We start from the raw sequence: 23,089 nt of genomic DNA, 5'->3' as shown, positions 1-23,089 counted from the left end.
ATAATTTTTCAGCCTCTTGTAACACGGCCACACGCAGAATGAATATAAATATCTGGCGCACTTACAACACGAAAACTGAAAATGAAGGCACTAAAAAAAAAAACTTAATACAACAAGCTTACTGCTGTCAACACTCTCACTCTTGTTTTCTTGCGTTTGTTCTGAGATCATTGACAGAGCTTTTCTGTTTCATATGAATCTGTATCTAGTTGAAGATTTTGTGACTAATTTTGTCAACTGTTTATCAGAATAGACATAATAAACTTCAGTCTCTTTATTTTCAACATGTTCGCACATATAATGGTATTTAATGTCAATGTGCTTGGTATGTTTCTGATGTTCTGTGTTTTTAATCAGGTGAATAGCACTTTGATTGTCAACATGGAGTTTTGTTGCTTTGTCTGACTGAAAACCAAGTTCATTGAGAAAACCATGCAATCAAACAATTTTAGTAGCAGCATCCATTGTTGAATTGCTTACACATTTCTGCCAATGTGAACACCATGTCACAGGCCCACAGCTCATATACCCTTTTGTTGACTGGCGAGAGTTACAGTCACCAGCATAGCCGGTATCTGAGTAGGCCACCTGTCCATTCGAGTCAGCTTTGTACCTTATGGTCAGGTCCCTGGTTCCCTGTACATACTTCATAATCTTGATAACAGCATGCCAATGATCGAGATCCAGATTATGTACAAACCTACTCACCATGCTCACAGCGAACATGATGTCTGGCTGTGAGACAGTTGCTGCAAACATTAAGCTGCTGACTGTTTGCCAATTAGGTTTGCTTTCCATCTCCTTTACCTCATGCTGGTTTGCAGGAGACTGCCCAGTGTGCAACATGGTTCCAACATCAAAAGGAGTGGAGTTCGGTTCTGAATCATCCATGTTGAACTTCTGAAGTAAACAATTGATGTATCTTTGCTGGCATATATAGATTTCCTTTGTAGAAGGGCTTTGTTCATTTTCCAGCCTGTATTTTCCATTGCCCATAGTAATTTCAGTCATTGATCACAGTGCTGTCAAAACGTTTTCCAGTGTTTCTGGAGACTTACAAATGAGCAAGCCATCATCCATATGAAGTGCCAGGTAAACTCAGTGTCATGAGTAAACTCACGGAAAACACATTTGTCTGCATTCAGTTGCACAAAGCCAAACATTCTCAGAAACTGTACAAATTTTTGGTTCCAACAGTGTGGTGATTGTTTGAGTCCATATAGACTCTCCTTCAGCTTGCAAACAATGTTTGAGCTTGTAACCTCCCCACTGAAATATTTAAATAATAAATATGAACCAAGTGTAAACTCCCACGGAAATAATAATTAAATTAATTTTAAATATTATAACCTCTGAATAAAATTGGCTCCCATTTATAATCTCTGTGCACAAATGCATTCACATTTAATGTACCCACAAAATTCTTTTCTCATTTAATGTTAAATTCGAAACAGAAAAATTCCTAAACACCAAATTAATAAAAAAATTCAGTAACCTGGTAAGTTTTATGACGACAGCAACGCTGCGCCTCAGCCCAGCATTCTGAATAAAAAAAGCAAATATTCTTACCTCAATAAAAACTGCGAATATATCTGCTCTTCATAAAAAAGTTTTGGCACAGCTCCATGCAATGCTGGCCTATGCTTTGTGATTTGTGAAAGGAATAATCATTCATTGGATAAAATCTTTAAATTGAAATGAATGCTTTTTTTTAAAAAAAAAAATTACTTTATATTATAAAAATTGTTATTGGGGCATTTTTTAAAGAAATTGATGACAGTTAATATACATTACTAGATATGTGCAAGGCTGCTTCTTTACCTTCTACAATAATACTCATCCTCCAGAGTCTCGACCAGAGCAGACTCCCGACACCGACACGCGCACACAACAGCAGACTAATGCCGACTCACGCAGACTAAACAAGACTACTGTCGACTAGTGACAAGTAACAACTAACTACATACTGCTCTCTGGTCAGAGACTCTCCCATGCCTCGCCCATCGCCGGCAACGCATACGTCTTACATAACCCTCCACTGGGGGGGCAAAAATTTGGCAGCGATGGTGAGTCAGTTGGACTTGTCATGAGCAACAAATTTTTCTTAATTAACTAAGTTTACAATCACAGAATATATATATATATATATATATATATATAAGTGCAGAACATGAAATAAAATATAGTGCACATACACTGAGTATAGAACATATCAAGCAATGACAAAATGTATACACAATGAGTACAAAACATATTAACAAATGGCAAAAGTGCACACGCACTGTAGCACAGAACATACCAGGAAATCACAACATGTATAGGCAATGAGTACAAATCATATTAACAAATGACATAAAGTGCACACGCACTGTAGTTCAGAATATATCAGCAAATTACAAAATGTATACACAATGAATACAAATCATATTAATAAATGACATAAAGTGCACACGCACAGTAGCTCAGAATATATCAGGAAATCACAAAATGTATACGGAATAAGTACAAATCACATTAACAAATGACATAAAGTGCACACGCACAGTAGCTCAGAATATATCAGGAAATCACAAAATGTATACGGAATGAGTACAAATCATATTAACAAATGACATAAAGGGCACACGCACTGTAGTACATATGTAATGAATACAAATCTTATTAACAAATGACATAAAGTGCATATGCACTGTAGTTCAGAATATATCAGCAAATCACAAAATGTATACGCAATGAATACAAATTGTATTAACAAAATGACAAAAGTGCACACGCACTGTAGTACAGAACATATCAGGAAATCACAAAAAGTATACGCAATGAGTACTAATCATATTAACAAATGACAAAAGTGCACACACACTGTAGTACAGAACATATCAGGAAATGACAAAATGTATAGGCAGTGAGTACAAATCATATTAACGAATGACATAAAGTGCACATGTACTGTAGTTTTTTTTACTATTTTACAAGAACTAGGATAGGAAAGGGAAGGATTGCATCATGGTTGTAGCACATTAGGTTGCACGTAGCTGCACTGAAAGTCCATATCTTTCTACAGAAGCACAACACCAAGTGAGACAATCTGAAGGTCTTTTCCCTGAAGTATTAATCAGTGTAGCCAAGACACTGAAATGTCCTAGTAATATTCCATGTTATCATTTTGGTAGTACATTAGGTACAGCAAACAGTGGGACCATAATAACATCTCCATCGCTCAAGGTGGTGGACAGCATGTCGTGTCAACACCACGTTCTTGTAAGGTACACCAACGTAGAATTAGTGCAAAAACCAAATATAGTGCTCCATGAGCATGAGGATAGACAGGACAAACGGATATTACGGTAATTTCTGGTAATTAGGTCACAAGGTGAAGGACATGAAGTCTTATGCCAGTCATCATTGACAATTACACTAATCTAACAACTAATTTGAGTAATTTGTGGCACTCATCGCCCAGTTATTGAACATTTCTGTACCATGTGTGAAGTATTACAGACTAATGTTCATAAGTCATTTTTTCAAACAGAACATTGGTACTCATTGACCAGTTACAAACCATCAGAAGTCATCGTTCAAAACAGGAGCTAATGAGTGTAGCATCAAGCTACTGGTATTCATATATATAGCATAAAAGTGACATAATACAAATTTAAAATATAAGAAACAGTGGCATTCGTTGGCCAGCAAGTATTGAATATTACAAAACATTTTTCATCATTCAAGTGACATATAACATATTTAAAAATAATTATTGGCACTGATTGATCGGTTGCAAATCATCAGAAGCCATCAGTCAAAACAGGAGCTAATGAGTGTAGCATCAAGCTACTGGTATTCATATATATAGCATGGAAGTGATATAATACAAATTTAAAATATAAGAAACAGTGGCATTAATTGGTCAGCAAGTACTGAATATTACAAAGCATTTTTCATCGTTCAAGTGACATATAACATATTTAAGATGTAACACTCTGTAGCTATTACTCAAAGCCTGTGGTTGGAAAAAAATTATTCAGTATTACTCATAACTCTTTTAAATTGGTATCATTATTTGGGACTGATAATACATTTTTTTGTGCTAGCAATGCATTGCGTTGGGATCGATAATTAATTGCTGGGGTATAACAATATTTGCTTTTGACTTATTGCTGCAAATGAAGATGGGTGACGTCATTGGTCATGAGTCAGCTGTAGCAAGGTTATGAAGCAAATAGAGTATATGTGATCACATTCATGAATGACACACGTTTAATGACCAACTACTTCTAGCACATTAATTTCATGAATAGCTTCTCCTGGAAAAATACAAAATGGATTATTAAGCTGAAAGAAGAAACACATATTATGCTGAAAAGTAGTGAACTTCGAATTAACAGGTAATGAAATGTGTATAAAATGTATATGTTCTCCAGCTGTCCTTTCCAAAACCTTCAGTCACCACACCATGCGACATAAGACATACTGTCAAAACGAACTGCAACAAATACTTAAATAACAACATAGATAAATACATAAACTTCAACATTATCCTCATCTGCAAAGAAAAACTTCATTATCATTACTATCATCACCTGCAAAGAAAAACTTCATTATCCATATCAACATAATTCCATTATTATCATCACCTGTAAAGAAAAACTTCATTATTCATATTAGCATATCCTGCATTACTATTCATCATCATTCATTATCATCTGCAAAAAAGTCACTTCATTATTCATTATACAACTATTCATAGTATAGAGTTCCTTATTTCTAGCATATTTCATGACTAAAACTAAGATGTGTAGTTCTGTCTGACAGTCTGCATCAATCGCCTCGTATTCTGAAAGAAAAAATTAGTTAAGACTGCTATCATACGATGTGTATAGTATATTCTTGTTAATGCTTGTTAATTCTGATCCATTTATTCTTTTGACGAAGTATTGCATCTTCTTTCGTTCATTGCGAAGGCGAAATTCCCATAATTTATTTTTTTACACGTTATTTCTTTCTGAAAATGATAAACAATGATTAATGTCTTGCATTTAAATCATATACCCATTAAATAAAAGCTGGTTTCTAGTGATATAATTGAGCATACAGCATAGCATGACAGAAAACGTAATGTGTCAAAAACATAGACAGTTGTGCAGGTACAAAAATGTACACAGAGTATCACAATGTAGCAGCAAAAAAGAAAATGTAAAATAGTCACGATGTTGAGATATCATAAGGCAAAATGTCAAAGTCAACTAGTGTTTGTTACATCTTAAATATTTCATAGTGCATACAAAAAAAAACAGGAAAACAATCACACAGACATAAAAAATGGAAAATGTGCATAGTCTGATGTGTAACGACAAGAAAAGCGACCTGCGAACCTTACCTTGCCGGGCATTTGTCAAGAAAAAATATGATAATCATCAGCAAGTAGTCACATAAAGATAATTGCATAAGTGGTCATAAAATGTGTAAGTTCATCTGGAAAATGTGCACGGCCTGATGTGTAACGACAAGAAGAGCGACCTGCTAACCTTACCTTGCCGGGCACTTGCCAAGAAAAAAATACGATAATCATCAGTAAGTGTTCATGTGAATATAATTGCATAAGTGGTCATAAAAAAAATCAGGAAATGTCATTACAGTGTGATAAATCATAAAATATGTTCATTCAATAAAGGGTTTGATGTTGGAGATATGGTGGTTCCCTTTGGTTTTTCTGGTTCTCAGAGTTTTGACGTGTACTACATTGCGGCGAGGAATGCTGCGAATTCGATATGGACCTGCATATACACTCCTGGAAATTGAAATAAGAACACCGTGAATTCATTGTCCCAGGAAGGGGAAACTTTATTGACACATTCCTGGGGTCAGATACATCACATGATCACACTGACAGAACCACAGGCACATAGACACAGGCAACAGAGCATGCACAATGTCGGCACTAGTACAGTGTATATCCACCTTTCGCAGCAATGCAGGCTGCTATTCTCCCATGGAGACGATCGTAGAGATGCTGGATGTAGTCCTGTGGAACGACTTGCCATGCCATTTCCACCTGGCGCCTCAGTTGGAGCAGCGTTCGTGCCGGACGTGCAGACCGCGTGAGATGACGCTTCATCCAGTCCCAAACATGCTCAATGGGGGACAGATCCGGAGATCTTGCTGGCCAGGGTAGTTGACTTACACCTTCTAGAGCACGTTGGGTGGCACAGGATACACGCGGACGTGCATTGTCCTGTTGGAACAGCAAGTTCCCTTGCCGGTCTAGGAATTGTAGAACGATGGGTTCGATGACGGTTTGGATGTACCGTGCACTATTCAGTGTCCCCTCGACGATCACCAGTGGTGTACGGCCAGTGTAGGAGATCGCTCCCCACACCATGATGCCGGGTGTTGGCCCTGTGTGCCTCGGTCGTATGCAGTCCTGATTGTGGCGCTCACCTGCACGGCGCCAAACACGCATACGACCATCATTGGCACCAAGGCAGAAGCGACTCTCATCGCTGAAGACGACACGTCTCCATTCGTCCCTCCATTCACGCCTGTCGCGACACCACTGGAGGCGGGCTGCACGATGTTGCGGCGTGCGCGCAAGACGGCCTAACGGTGTGCGGGACCGTAGCCCAGCTTCATGGAGACGGTTGCGAATGGTCCTCGCCGATACCCCAGGAGCAACAGTGTCCCTAATTTGCTGGGAAGTGGCGGTGCGGTCCCCTACGGCACTGCGTAGGATCCTACGGTCTTGGCATGCATCCGTGCGTTGCTGCGGTCCAGTCCCAGGTCGACGGGCACGTGCACCTTCCGCCGACCACTGGCGACAACATCGATGTACTGTGGAGACCTCACGCCCCACGTGTTGAGCATTTCGGCGGTACGTCCACCCGGCCTCCCGCATGCCCACTATACGCCCTCGCTCAAAGTCCTTCAACTGCACATACGGTTCACGTCCACGCTGTCGCGGCATGCTACCAGTGTTAAAGACTGCGATGGAGCTCCGTATGCCACGGCAAACTGGCTGACACTGACGGCGGCGGTGCACAAATGCTGTGCAGCTAGCGCTATTCGACGGCCAACACCGCGGTTCCTGGTGTGTCCGCAGTGCCGTGCGTGTGATCATTGCTTGTACAGCCCTCTCGCAGTGTCCGGAGCAAGTATGGTGGGTCTGACACACCGGTGTCAATGTGTTCTTTTTTCCATTTCCAGGAGTGTAGAAGCTCAAATTTACTACATCTACTTTTTCCTCTATTAGATAAATGATGTGTGCGTACTAATATCTTCTGTCCAATGTGAAAGTCATGGCGTGTACAAACCTGTTTTTGCTGTCTTCTCCGGCGCTCTGCGGCACGTTTGATGTTGTTCAGCGCAATGTCAATTATTTCATGGTGTCGTAGTCGACGAGATGTAGGAAAGGTTACTAATTCTTTAATTTTGTTAGGTGGTTCAACATTTTTCAGTATAACAGTCGGAGATAGCATAGTAGATTCATTTGGTATGGAATTAATTACATCCTGGAATGCGAGTATGTGTGTGTCCCAATCAATATGTTTTTTATGGCAGTATATTCTACACAGTTTACCAATTTCTTTCATTAATCGTTCACAAGGCTTCGAAGAAGCATGGTACCTGGATATATAGATCGGAGAAATGTTTCTAGCTCGTAGCATACATGTCTATATAGCAGATCGAAACTGCGGTCCATTGTCGGAAATAACTTTCAATACATGCCCTACATCAAATAGAAAATGTTTTACAAATGCTTTCGAAACAGTTTTAGCAGTAGCTTTGCGTAACGGAATAAAGGTAACAAATTTTGAAGTGAGTTCAACAGCGACAAAGATGTAGCAAAAACCTCTATTAGTTCTGGGAATCGGACCAAAACTGTCTACAGCGGCCATGTGTCTCAATTTAACAGGGACAATGGGATGTAATGGAGGAATATGTGAAGTCATATCTGAGTTAGCTTTGTGGCAGATTTTACATGACGCTAAAACTCGTCGAATACGTTTCTCCATGTTAGTAAAATAACAGTTCTGTCCCAGTATAAGAAAACATTTTCTGGCTCCATAATGTGCGTAACTTAAATGAGTATACCGGGTTAATTTGTTAACAAGCTCGTCAGGAATGCATAATAACCAATTGTTGCTGTCAGGGTGAGAGCAGCGAAACAGAATGTCATTGCGTACAGTGTAATGGTTTCTAATGGTAACATTATTCCTATCTTGCCAAAGGTGTTTAATTTCTTTCCATACGTTGTCTTTACTCTGCTCTTGTGCTGTGTCTTGTAATGACGACGAAATGAAATTCTCAAATGCAACTTGTTGAATGTACATGACGCTGAAATTTGCTTTGGAGAAGTTGGATGTGATGTCTTGTTGATTGTTGCTGAGAGAACAGGATAGTGCGTCTGTTACAATATTTTGTGTACCGGGAATGTGAACAATTGTAAAAATAAATTCCTGTAAATAAAGTTTCCATCTGCTTTATCTGTCGTGTGTAAATTTAGCGTAAAGTAAAAACTGTATCGCTCTATGGTCTGTGTAAACGGTGATATGTCTTCCATAAAGAAAATGCCGAAATCTCGTAAATGCCCGAACAACACATAGTGTTTCAAGTTCTGTAACAGAATAATTGCGTTCAGCAGGTGACAGAATGCGACTCGCAAAGGCGATGTTTTTAATTACTGTACAACCATCTTCTTCAATTTCCTGAAAAATGTGTATGCCTAAAGTGGTGTTAGAACTGTCGGTGGCAATGGAAAAATTTCTAGTAAGATCTGGGTGCGATAAAAGTGGTGCATACAACAAAACATGTTTCAGGTTCATAAATTCAGAATGTGCTTGCTTATCCCAGGACCAAATAGTGTTTTTACCTGTCAATTGACACAATCTAGGGGTGTCTAAAGCAGAGTAATGAATAAATTTACGAAAAAAGTTAATTAAACCCAAAAAGCTGCGTAGTTGTTTCTTCGTTGTAGGAACAGTAATGTCACGTAAAGCTTGAAGTTTATCCGGGTCAGGCGCAATGCCTTCTGCTGAAATTACATGTCCAAGAAATTTTATAGAAGTTTTGCCAAGGTGTGACTTGCTAAGAGTCCTCCTGCACGAAAAGTTCGTAACAGTTGTTCAAGAATCAGATTGTGGTCAGACCAGTTAGCTTCTGCAATAAGAATGTCGTCTACATACGTTGTGATCCTGTCATTAAGTTCTGTCGGAAGTATTGTATTCAAACCGCGAATAAATGCTGCTGAAGAAATAGTTAAACCGAACGGTAATTTACAAAATTGATAACAGTCACCAAAACAGAGAAAAGCCTTGTACTTTCTGCAGTCCGGATGGAGTTGAATTTGCCAAAATCCCGATTTCAAATCTAATGTGGAATAAATAGCAGTACCATGAAATTTCTGTAGAAGTTCTTCTAGTGTCTGTGGGCGATCTGTTTCATTAATAATAATGTCATTGATGTGACGCGAAACAAGTACGAGGCGAAGTGAACCATCCTTTTTCTTAACAATATGGAGCGGGTTTATGTACGGACTAACTGCCGGTTCAATAATTCCTTGGTCAAGCATAGCTTGCAGTTCTTTCTTAACTTGTTCTCTGTGAATATACGGAATGGGATAATGTTTGGCTTTAAATGTGTCGTGCTGTTTAACTTGAAATTCATACATAAAACCGGACATAGTACCAGGAACGTTGTCAAAAACTGGAGGTTGCTGTAAAAGAATTCTGTGTAGTTGCGTGCGTTCGTCGTCTGTATTTGCACTGCTCTGTTTAACTTTATCCGAAATCATCTGTATCACGTCATAGTCGGCTTCGTCTGGAGTATTATAGTTGTGTACGTACGTATCTGTGAACAATGTGGAATGACAGTCTATGTTACGTGATGCGGAAATCACCTCTGTACGATTAATTGTTTGTTCTTCTGCAGATAAAGATTGCTGAAATTCTAAAGCCAATTGTACATTTTCATCCTTTAACATTAAATAGGAGTTTTGAAAGTCAATAATTGCGTCGTGTTGTACCAGAAAATTCGTACCTAAAAAAAGTCTGTAGTCAATAAGGGAACAATCCAAAAATTTGAGTGAAATGTATAACCTGCAATATAAAATGATAAATGTGTCTGTAATTTAACATCTACTCCTTTACCAGATAATGCTCCTTTTACTTTCGTTTTGCCTAATGGTAACATAGGATAGGTATTCTCTTTGTTACATTCGTTGAAAGTTTCCTCATTTATGACTGACATAGGAGATCCAGAATCGATTACTGCTGAAAATTTGGATGATCCAATTTTTACTTCAATGATACCGTGTGAAATGGTTTTTTGAACAACTGGTCTTTCCTGCAAAAGAGTGTCTCGGATGTCGTCAAAAGTAATAACATTTTCGTGAACATGATTCTCTGTGTCAAAAGTACTGCTTACGTTGCTGGAACATGCAACCTGTACTGTATCTAGCCAAATTCTATCTGATGTGCCATTATTTTCGGGAGGATGCTGTGGTATTTCCGCTATTTGTACTGTTCTGTTATTTCTTCCTGACATATTACGTTCGGGATGATATCTACCGTCTGGTTCATTCATGATAATCTGTTGTTGCGGATGATTCTGTTGCTGATAAGACCGACTGTTATTAAACGTACGCTGAAAATTGTGCTCATTACTATTACGTCTGTCATGATAGTCATTTCTATACGGTGCATTGCGATAGGAATTGAAATAGTGTGTTTTCTGTATGTACTGATTCCCTTGTTGCTGTGCGTTACTATTTGTTGGAGCTGAAGCTATACATGCAGGTGGCGAAACATTAAAGCTAGGTTGACCTTGAACATTACATTGTTGGTTAGGTATGCTAACCGGTTGGCTTTCATGCTGTTGCGGTGAAAAACGCCTATTGTTACCAAAATGTGGTTTCTGTTGCTGATAATTTTGACGATACTGATAATTAAGATTTTGTCTGTTATTAAAGTTCTGGTGGTTGTCGTTTCTGAAGCGTCAATTACCTTTACTATTGAAATTGTGTGGCTGATCGTAATTGCTGTATGTTTGTTGACCTTGGTTATTATATGAAAAATTTTTGTTTATAAAGGAATAATCCGATTGCTGCACTTCCAAAAGCTGTAACAGATCTCTGAATGCCGAAATTTTTTCTTTCTGCTGACCCGTTAAAGGTGACACTCTTAATGATCGTGGTAATTTAGAAATGAATAATTGAATAAGTGCAGATTCACTATATGGCTCACTTAAGTACTGGTTTTGTTGGACCATGTGTTCAAAAAATTGCGTGACAGTGGAAAAATTTGAGTTCTCATAAATCGGTAAACTAATTAATTGATCCTTAATTCCGCGCTGTGTCGTCTTCGACCAATACGCTGACAGAAAAGCATTCTGAAACTCTTCTACCGAATAGCATTGTCTCGCGATCGGTCTCATTTGATTTGCCGGTTTGCCTTCCAAAAAGCTGCAAATAAATTCAAGTTTATGTGTTATGGGCCAAGCCGGTGGAAAAACAAAGCTAAATTGTTGTATCCAATCCAATGGGTGAATCTGTGTTCTGTCATTTTTAAATACTTTAAATTTTCTCACTGATAGAAAATGTTTGTAATCAAAATTATCGTCTCTGTACGTCTGAACAGGTTCAAGATTGTATGAGAATCTATTTGTCTGTGGTTGTTCGGAATCTAAGTCACGTACTCTCTGTAAATTACCTAAATTGTACTGGCTGTGTGAGTGTGACAAATGTTCGGAATGAGCCGTATGCTGTGACGTGTTATTGACTGAAACATTTTTCATCTCTGTCACTTCTTGCTGTAAAGTTGACAAATTTCTACGTAATGTATTATTGGATGAATCTATCTCACTGATCGTTTGCTGTAAATTTTGGAATTCAGGTGTTTGATTAAACGAAATCGGTGAAGTATCGTCTGATTTGCTGTCATTATTACTTTCGATAACATCAATACGACTTGCCAATTCGTCATATTTTTCAGTCAGTATTTTTACCTGATCATCGTTTTTAGTGTCACAAGCGTTAATTTGTTTTTGTATTTTACGTGTGGTTTCGTTCAATTTTTTAATGTCTGCTTTGATGGCATCACAATCCTGTATTAGTTCTAATTGTTCGAGTCTATCGGTCACTGTCTGAAAGTCTACCGTGTGTATCTGTTTTTGATTTTAGATCGGAAATTTCATCACGCAGTTCGGTGTTCAACTGTTTGATATTATTAATTTCGTCTGATACTCTAGCAATATTGTTGTCTACGTATGTTTTTGCTTTCGTAAACAATTTACGGTTATCCTCCTGTCTCTGTGCGGTAATTGTTTCCATGACTTGTCACTTTACTTTATTCTGTTCCTGTAAGAATTTACTGTAACGCGTTTCACTGTTTTGTAGGTGGTGACTAAAACGTTTGTCAATTTGACCTTTCTGTTGGTCAAATTTCGCGTCTACTTTTGCATCCAGTGTGCGTGAAAGTTCTGCTGACATTAATTTAAACTCGTCGCGTAACTGTGTTGCGTTTTCAGAGCATTGTTTACCGACTGCACTAATTTCCTCTCTAAGTGATTCTGTTGTAGCTGTTTGCATATTCCTTAATTATTGAGCAACAGATCTAATTTCTTCACTACTTTTCCTAGCACAAGCCTTAATTTCCCACGTAATTGTTCTTTAGTATCATGACATTGCGCGGCAACAGCTGTAATCTGTTCACTAAGTTGTCTGGAATTGTTGTCTAATTTTTCATTCAACTGTTTGGAATTGTTGTCTAGTTTTTCATTAAGTTGTTGTTTGAGATTTTGATTATTTTCATTAATTTGTTGTTTGAGATTTGTTGTGACTGCTGGCTTGCTTATCATTCGACTGTTTGGTATTGCTATCTATTTTTTCATTCATTTGTCGTTATAATGCCATAACTTGATCCCAGCCAAAATTATCGGCTCTATTCTCTGTACTGTGTAATGGTGTATCTGCATTTGTCACGTTTTCTGTAACCATTTGGTTATTCTGTAATTCTTGAAAAGGTTTGCCAAACGGATGTGCACTGTTAGTCACTACCTCGGAATCAAATAAATCTGTCGTACTTTGAGTACACTATTCATTTTCGTTAGAAAAATTTATCTGATCACAATTTAAATTTTGCAAATCGGGTGTGTTAAACTGGGCAGCGTTCACTGTAACAGAACGTGCCGCGTCATCAATTGTAGTTAAATTGGCAGACGACACAACTGAATTTATTTGTTCATCATTAGGATCAAAATCATTACTAGTGGTCGGTATGCACTGATTGTCTACAATTAGGGGATTATCATCATTACACTGAGTGTCGCAAGCACTATCAGTCAAATTATTAGAGTTGGCTATTTCACTCATTACACATCGCGATGTACTGTTAACAGTTTTTCGCGGCATTTTCACTAATCAAAATTAAGCACAAATGAAACAAAGACAATGCAAAAAATGCAACAAACACAATTACAAGAAAGAGCAACAAATTGCCGATGATCTGTGAAAGAAAGAGTGACAAATTAGTAAATGCGTTGCGCCAGATGCAAACTACACTTAAGTAAATAAGAGTAGATATATGAGTACTTATCAGAAGATTCACAAAGAAATACGATCCCGGCCAGATGTCGCCAAGTGTAATCTCCCCACAAAAATATAAAAATGAAAATGAACCATGTGTAAACTCCCCACGGAAATAATAATAAAAAATGAATTTTAGTGTAACCACGGAAATACTGATTAAATGAATTTTAAATATTGTAACCTCTGAATAAAATTGCCTCCCATTTATAATCTCTGTGCAGAAATGCATTCACATTTAATGTACCCACAAAATTCTTTTCTCATTGAATGTGAAGTTCGAAACAGAAAAATTCCTAAACACCAAAATAATAAAAAAATTCAGTAACCTGGTAAGTTTTATGACGACAGCAATGCTGCGCCTCGGCCCTGCATTCTGAATAAAAAAAGCAAAAATTCTTACCTCAATAAAAACTGCGAATATATCTGCTCTTCATAAAAAAGTTTTGGCACAGCTCCGTGCAATGCTGGCCTATGCTTTGTGATTCGTGAAAGGAATAATTATTCATTGGATAAAATCTTTAAATTGAAATGAATGCTTTTTTTTTAAAAAATTACTTTATATTATAAAAATTATTATTGGGGTATTTTTTAAAGAAATTGATGACAGTTAATATACATTACTAGATATGCGCAAGGCTGCTTCTTTACCTTTTACAATAATACTCATCCTCCAGAGTCTCGACCAGAGCAGACTCCCGTCACGCGCCGACACGCGCACACAACAGCCGACTAATGCCGACTCACCCAGACTAAACAAGACTACTGTCGACTAGCGACAAGCAACAACTAACTACATACTGCTCTCTGGTCAGAGACTCTCCCATGCCTCGCCCATCGCCGGCAACGCATACGTCTTACAAGCTATCTACAACAAAACCTTCTGGTTGCTGCATATAAAATTGTTCTTTCAAATCCCCATTCAGGAATGCAGACTTAACATCATACTGCCTAATTTCCATCCTCATGAAACTGCTATGGTCAATAAAACTCTGACTGAATCATATTGGACAACAGGAGAGAATGTCTCTTCATGATCAATGCCTTTTCGTTGTGAATAACCTTTTGCACATAATCTAGCTTTAAAACAGTAAGTTTTTCCCTCAGAATTCTGCTTCAGACGACAGACCCACTTACATCCAATCGCCTTGGGTTGTGTGGTAATGGTACTGGATCTCAACTTTTGTTCTTCTTCAAGGATGTCATTTCCTCTTCCGTTGCTTTTTTCCACTTTGATTACTCGTTCGATGCTATTTCTTCTTCAAAAATTTGAGGTTCAAAGATAATGGCAGAGCAAACTATATCTTGGTCCCACAAACGAGCAGGTGCTCACAGATTAGACCGATCTCTCATATTCATCCTTTGATTTTCTTTCATTTGCTCACCAGTATCACCCTCTTCAGATCCCTCTTGAACATCGTCTGCAGCATAGTGTCCCAGGTAAAATTCAGTATATCTTTGTTCTATGTTTAAGAGACTTACAGGAGATTGTAATTTTCTTTGACTCAGAATTGTAGAGTCGATAATTGGTACTGTAGCCATCAGGGCCAAGGATACACTATAAAATTAAAATTCATTTATATATATCTAACAATATTTACTGTGTTGAGCAACCCTGAATTACGGGTAAAGCAGGTTGATTAAAGTGTTCACTTTGAATTTATGCCAGTTCAGCTTGTGCGACCATAAAATGTTTGAAATGGGTGGCAAGGTTTTTTAGTTTAGCAGTAAGTTGTGGGGAGCCACTCCTGTGATTCCATAGCAGCTCGAATGCAGAGTTTTATGTGATGTACAGAACCATTCACATCATTACAGGTTGGAAATTGCAATTCTTTAATCATATGAGATCCATGATCACGAACAATACAATGCACTGCTTGGTGATTATGCCCCATTCATGAACCAGTGTTTCAAATTTTGTAGATATTACATCATCTGTATGACACCCACTCATGACTTCACATTTCTAAATTACAGACATCTTGTGAAAATCCTTTGAAATACCATGAGAAGACAAACTAAGTAGCGAAGTTCCAGTATGTAGATCAGACCATATGTCAGTTGTGAAGTAAATTTTTGATTTTTTTGCTGGCTTATTGTAAAAATTATCACATAAATACGAAGTAAAAACAATCATAGCCTGTAGTCCTATACTTTGGAAGAGCAGCATTTACTACTCTGTGAAACCTGGTACCCTCAGCAAAATTAAAAGATAAGTTTTGGAGGGCAATCATTTCAGCAATCATATGATCCAATTGTCGAGACTTTAGGCGTGTGAAATCCCAATAATCATTTACTTGCAGACTTTGATGCAATGTGAGTTCTTGTTTAGCGTCTTTGTCCAGAGTACAAGTAACCTATAACAATGACACAATAAAAACAGTAAAATACCCCAAGAAATTAAATACCGTTATGTCTAAATTAATAGAAAAATAAAATTCCAAGTTGTTAAGTAGAGCATGACAACCGTAAAAGAAACGTTTCTGAACTAGTTCATAAAACATACTGCAAATTATATATATATATATATATGAACTCACTTTGAAGTTCGTTTTAGTTATGAAGTAGAGATGTGTCTTGAAAAGATATATCATTCACAAGTAAACCTGTGTTTTTCAGACTTTATGGGCTCAGACCACATCTAAGTGAATAAAATAAAGTTTTTTTGAAAAAAGAATTGATTCAATCCCGTGTGTACTGGCAGAAGTATTTTTTGTTGAAATGAGTTGTATGGTAATAACACGGCTACAAGTGGAGATTATGAAGTGAATATTGATAAGCTTGGGCCTGACGATTAGGGAAAATGGAAATGGCACATGTCTATTGTGCTCCATTCACATTAACTCGAAGACATTGTTATTGGTACATGCAAATCTTTTGTGTTGCCTTGGGCTCTGATTAGTGAACAAATGGCAACATAATGGCAAAAGAATGACGTGAAAATAGCAAGTTTAATAGCAAGTGTGCTAAGCAAACCAGTTGCTGAACTTGTGTTGACACACAAAAATACCAAAGAAATATGGGACAAACTACTTGCGCGATTTGAATGTAGCAGCAAGCAATGCCTGAACATGTTAATTGAAAACATTTTTCGTGTCAAAGATGGAAAAACAGAAGATATTAGCACACATGCGCCTAAGCTACAGAAGTTATTTGTAAATAGAAATGATGAATTAACGGAACGTGAAGAGAATGCGTTGTCTGAAAGAATATTAAATTGTCGAATTTTATCTACCCTTGGAAAGGAATATGATAATTTTAAATATGTGTGGGAAATAATACCGGCGGAAAAACGGAATTTGAACTTACTTACTGAAAACTTTGCTTCATTGAATTGCATGAACAAAATGCAACGGACTTAGCTGCACCTGCTGTTTCTAGCACACGGAAAAAGAAGATGTCGAAAGAGCAAGCAAAACAAAAATTTCTATCCAGTAAATGTAAACAACAAGGTCACTGGGCAGCTGAGTGTCCACTGAATGCTCTTGACTGTAATAGCGGGTGGCAAAAAGAGAACATTAGTGATAACACTGTATTTACTTCATGTGCCGTCGGTGTGTCAAGTGGAAATTGCATTGATGCAAGTAAATGGTATTGTGATAGTTGTGCTACGAAGCATATTACGCCAAATAAACTTTACTTCGTTTTGTACAGTAAATTTGATGTTTCTGTAGTTTCATTAGGAAAGCAATGTACTAATATGATCGCATTTGGCAAGGAATGATGAAGAAACAGTCTTTATCAAAATATGACGAAACAATAAATGGCGCAGCGCTAGAATGGAAACGGCTTTATATGTGCCCAATGCAAGTGCTCATTTGTTCTCTGCCAGAGCAGTCGCATGAAACAGCTACAATATAACGTTTGATATCAAAAGTGTTACAGTTCAGGAAAAAGCGAGTGGCGACATTGTAATGACAGGCTATGTGGAAAATGAGCTGTATATGTTGCATATGCTTGTTGTTAGGCCTGAAAAGGGTAATCAAGTGAACTTAGTGACATCTTCTGAAATATTACAAATGTACCACGAAATGTTCGGTCATTAGAATAATCAACAGGTCAAGAATATCTTGAAGAAGCTTAACATCAGTGTAGAAGCCAAGGACGAATTTTGTGATGATTTTGCATTAGGAAAGATGCATAAACTACCATTTGGACAACGAGCAAGTTGCTCCACAGATACTGGAGAATTAATCCACATAGATGTCAATGTACCATGAGTACAGAATCATTTGAGTTGCTCGTCATTATGTATGTTTTACAGACGATTTGCCAGCCGGTGTGACCGAACGGTTCTAGGCACTTCAGTTCAGAACTGCACTGCTGTTACAGCTGCAGGTTCAAATCCTGCCTCGGGCATGGGTTTGATGTCCTTAGGTTAGTTAGGTTTAAGTAGTTCTAAGTCTAGGGGACTGATGACCTCAGATATTAAGTCCCATAGTACTTAGAGCCATTTTCGGACAGACGATTTCAGTAAATTTCGTCGAATTCTTTTTTTAAAGCACAAAAATGAAGCATACAATGTGCTTAAACAACTTTTAAATAAAGTTCAAACCAAAGGTCATGCTGTTAAACTGTTTTCATGTGATGGATGTAAAGAGTTTAATAACACAGGGGTTAAGGAATTGGTCATAGATAAATGGATCATAACTACTGATTCCTTCACCCTATACTACTGAACAAAATGGTTTGGCCGATGGGAAAATACAATAATTGTTGAAGCTGCACATTTGATGCTGAATGCAAGAAAACTACTGAGAAGATTATGGGCAGAAGCTTGCAATACAGCAGAGTATATTTTATGTTGTACTGGAAGGTCTTCGGTTTGAGTCAAATATCCTTATGAGGTGTGGTGCAATCGACCAGTAGGTAACTTGGGGTAGAGTTTTTATATGTTGGTATCGCACTTTCAGGCAACATGGCACAACAAACCAAGAAAAAAAGTACGTCCCTTGAATAGATCTTTAATGCGCTGTAGCACTGAATCAGCATATTTGAGGAATAAGCAAGTATAAATACGAAAGCCATCAAATACAGCATGACAGCATCGGCAACTGTGAAATCGAGATTATGCTACACAATGTGCTTTTGTTAGGCAGTCTGGGCTCAAGACAAGTTATCTCCTTCCTCAGCCAGTGAGAACATAGGATAAGAGCATATTACCCATTATGTAATCAGCCAATTGTGCCATCACATCTACAATAACACATAAGTAACGAAAAATGAAACATGAGTAAAATAGATATTTAAGTGTAATTTATGAAGTGTACAGTATGAAGCAAAGTGATGCTGTAACATACCTACAATGTTGAAGAAATTGAAGGTGCTGGTTTCCCCAAAAGGCACAGAATTGTAGTCGATAGTTGTGCTTGAACATTCTTTGAAAGAATTATTGCATTACAGTTCCACTAGGTGGGTAAAGTTTACCTGCTTCGAAAAAAAAGGTGATGTAATATTTCTCTCTGGCCGTGTGCTCGACAGACTATACACTCAGCTAGATAATGCTTGAAATGTTTGGTCTTTCTGCCATATCATGTGATGGCACCCTGATGCCACACCTCATTCTGTTCACATTCTGTGTGTGAATGTAATGACCTTCCATAACTACAAAATTCGGACTGTAGTTCATTTTAAGGTGAAATCCTTTGGTAGCTTGGGTATTGTATGAACTGAAGCAGTCATTAACTATAGTCGTTCCAGGGAAGATCTTTTATTTTGTTATTCTGAGCAACACTTCCTTGGTGGAAAATTCAACAGGCTGGGGGAAGCAATTTTTTTATCCTCGCTGAATTCCACTGAACACCCTATTTCCTACAATTAGATGGCCATTGTTGTGTTTCCTTTTCCCAAATTTTTATTTGCCAACTCACAGTGAAACTATTGCGTTTCAGTCTAACCTAGACCTCTGGCTACGGTACAGATACACCTGTGAGCACAACCACGATTTTTGCATTCACATTCGTTGGTTTCGCCAACTCACAACCAAAGTGCTGCATTCCAATCTTAACTAGACCTATGCCTAGGATACAGATCAGTCTGTCACCAGAGTTCGATTTTTCTGCCAATTCAAGCTGTGATCTTATGTCCCAGCCTAACAACACAATAAGAAAAAGCGAGATATTCAGAAAAGACAACCAAAACAGCTTAACCAGCCTCCTGGAAATCGCGAATTATTTGTAGAATAACAGCCAAGTACTTGTACTATAAATAATATAAAACGTCACTGCTTCACTCCCAGCTATTTAACCCTAAATCACTAAATCGTCCTAGAATTCACTGTTCCAATTAGTACCAATTCGTGGTTCCCACTAACATTTTCAGCAGTATAATTGTCAGTATAGGGTGTAAAATAGGAGCTTTTGTACTTACATTGTGTATGACATACCAGTGGAGACCTTATAATTGTAATTGACTAGTGCATAGACTATAAATTATGACTTCCTTTGAATAAAATACGGAGCAGTAAAATTCCCAGTGGTTTGGTAACAATGACATTTACTTTAATGTTCTAGGGTCAAGTTTTGTTGTCCCCCCCAAGCCAACGAAGCCCTCGGAAATCGTGATATGGAAATCACGACATACTCAGAATAAAAGAGCCATATATTTCTTTCGAACAAGAGTAGCAGTGTCATTGCCTCATTTACATCAATTTAAGATGTCGTCTTACATCCCAGCCTAACCACATCTCTGACAAAAAAAAGTAGAACCAAAATTGTATATGAAGCTACAGCTCTCCTTATTTTTATACTGTGTGTATTTTGACCTGTGTGTGCACATGATGAAATGGTCACAATGTCCTTGGCTGAACAGATCACATCTGCTATGCTCACTGTAACTGGCTAACTAGATCACATGTTCTGTGGTCAGGTTGGGTGACAAAAGTACAGTACAGTACAGTACAGTAAAACCTCTATTTAACAGTTTTCGAAGCTGTCGTGTCGTATTAGGTGAATTTCGTATTTATAGTCGCTTACTTCGCAAATATGCAGTTTCAATGCTACAGAGCGTTAAAGATCTAGCCAAGGGACGTCCTTTTCTTCTTTTTTCTTGTGCAACAGTGCCTGAAAGTGGGATATCAATACACAAAAATTTAACTTAAGTTGGTCATCCCAAAATTTTTGGTACAGGTTGCTATGTTCACATAAAAAAACATCAAAGTTTGATTATAAGCCTGGTTTTGGTCAACTTATTGGGTATGTCAATGACAAAGATAGATTTAGTGTTTGCATGACTTATAAAAAGAAAGTAGTCTTGAGTCATGATATAATATTTAAGCTAGAAATTGTTTATAATTTCCGTAGTGATCATATGATAGTTGACATTTCTTGGCATTCTGCCAAGAAAAGTTTACAGCACTTTATTCTGCAGGAGGTGCAGTATCAGATGACAATAATACAGAATCAAGAGAATCCCTGAAATCCGAAACCCATGAATTTTCTGGCGGAGATAAGCTGCAGAGCCAAAGAAAACAGAAAGAACCAACCTGGATAAAAAGTGGTGTGTCCTTAATGTTGGCGGATACGAAGATCTAAACAGTTTTTATGTCGTATTTCTGTCAAATAAAAAGGAAAAATGGATGTAAGCTATTAATGAAGAAAGAGAAACAGTAAGTGGGTGTTAGATGAACATTCCACAAATGCCAAAGTATTGCACAATCACTGGTTCTACATTGAAAAGTTGCAGCTGAGAGGAGCACTCGCTACAAAGCCCGATTAGTTGCTAAGGGTATAGTCAGCAAGCAAGAACTGGTTGTGAAGGTACATATATTCCTGTTGCATGTTATGACACAATTCGGGTTTTGCTAGCGGTAACTGCTTCAAAGAAGATGGTGTTGAAACAATTTGATATGAAGACGACCTTTTTGAATAGGATACTTGAAGATGAAGTGTATATGGGAAGACCAGAAGGCTTCGAAAATAATACATGTTGAGTGTGTCTCTTGAAACGGAGTCTCTATCGACTCAGACAAGCACAGCCCTGCTGGAACAAACGTTTTATGGGAGTCTTGAATAAAGCGAGTTTTCAAAGCAATGCTACAGCTCCTTTTTTGTTTCTTTCGTAAGTACAATGGAAATAGTCTTTAAGTAACAATTTACGTTGATGAAGGTCTAATTGTTGACAATGACAAAGAAGAAACTATAGCTTTTCTGGACACTTTACGATGCTAATTTGATATAACAGTGGGGATCCTTCACAATTTCCTTGGTATAAAAATAAAGCAAAATGAAGATGGAGCTATTACGATAAGTCAAGCAAACTACACACATGAATATTGGCAAGATTTCGAATGACAGACTCCAGCATGGTTTCAACTCCTGTTGGATGCGAAGAAAATGACGAAGATGAAGCTGTTTCGTTCTCTGTCCCCTGTCGTGAGGCAGTTGGATGTTTTATGCATTTCTCAATAGCAACTATTCCAGACATACTTTTTGCAGTGAATAAAGCTGCTCGAGCTACGGAAAAACCAACCACTGAGGACTGAAATCGAGTGAAATGCAAATTTCTGTACCAGAATGGTACATTTGATTATGGTACTATCTACGATAGAGAAGAAAATTTGACTATTTACAAAGCTGCTGATTTTGCTGGGTACAAGTGCAAAAGACTCTCAACAACTGGCAAACCGTCTGTTGCAGAAGGTTGAGACTACATCTAGAACTGAAGCAGAAATTATTTCAGCAAATGAAGCAGCCAAAGAATTAATTTGATCACATTGTTTATTAAGTAAATTAGTTGAAATGCCATGACAACCTCAGCAGTTTTATTGTATGGTGCCAAGACATGGGCACTTACACGTTAGTTTACCAACATAATTAATATATAGTATTAATAATAAAGGGAATGGCAAAGGAATGAGATCATGACTTTATTGAATTATGATAAATATGAGGCACTCTTGAGCAGTATTCCCTGCATGTGTGCATGATTAAGTCACTAACTTAAAGCGTTGGTGAAAAGTGTCAGAAGTTGAGAATTGTGAAATATAAAGTCTGCAGCTAGCCGTAGCTCGCCGGGCCGCCGTGGGCGGCAGGTAGCGGTCACCGGAAAGGCGGGACAATACGGCGCTTTTGGGGGTAGCCCGGCATCTGGAGCCACCTGTGCTGGGCAACACGTGGCGAAGACGGGAATTTCGTTTGCCTAGGGGCGATATGACCTACTCGATCATTGGGTAGATCTCAGAAATGCCGTTGGAGGGATTTCGGCGATGATAGAGCGTTCGACATTGGCCGAAACTGAGTATTCTTCCGCCGCGTTTCCCTACGCATGGGAGACGGGAGAATTGTGGAGAGAGAGGACTTCACCTGAGCCATCGAGCGGTACGGACTTGGAGACGGCGTCTTGGCCATCGTCTTCGAAGGTAGATATACGGTCTGTATTGCAGCACTGCACCAACGCGTGTTCTGTGCAGAGTTCTACGGTTAGAGCTCTTTGTGTGCTCAGAAGCGAGATTTTCACCAACGCTTGACCACTTCGAACAACTTATCTAATATTCTTGATCTGGTAGTTACCCTT

The 23,089-nt window shown here is 38.1% G+C and overlaps 1 protein-coding gene across 1 annotated transcript; it reads right to left on the bottom strand.

The window, feature by feature from the left end:
- Positions 1 to 438: 438 nt before the first annotated feature.
- Positions 439 to 891, bottom strand: LOC126484863 (uncharacterized). Its single transcript, XM_050108459.1, has one exon. It carries the CDS (start codon positions 889 to 891, stop codon positions 439 to 441), a length of 453 nt encoding a protein of 150 aa, XP_049964416.1.
- Between the last annotated feature and the right edge of the window lie 22,198 nt (positions 892 to 23,089).

The sequence above is a fragment of the Schistocerca serialis genome, chromosome 6 (genome assembly GCF_023864345.2).
Source record: "Schistocerca serialis cubense isolate TAMUIC-IGC-003099 chromosome 6, iqSchSeri2.2, whole genome shotgun sequence".
NCBI lineage: Eukaryota > Metazoa > Arthropoda > Insecta > Orthoptera > Acrididae > Schistocerca > Schistocerca serialis.
This window is presented reverse-complemented; position numbering and strand designations above follow the sequence as displayed.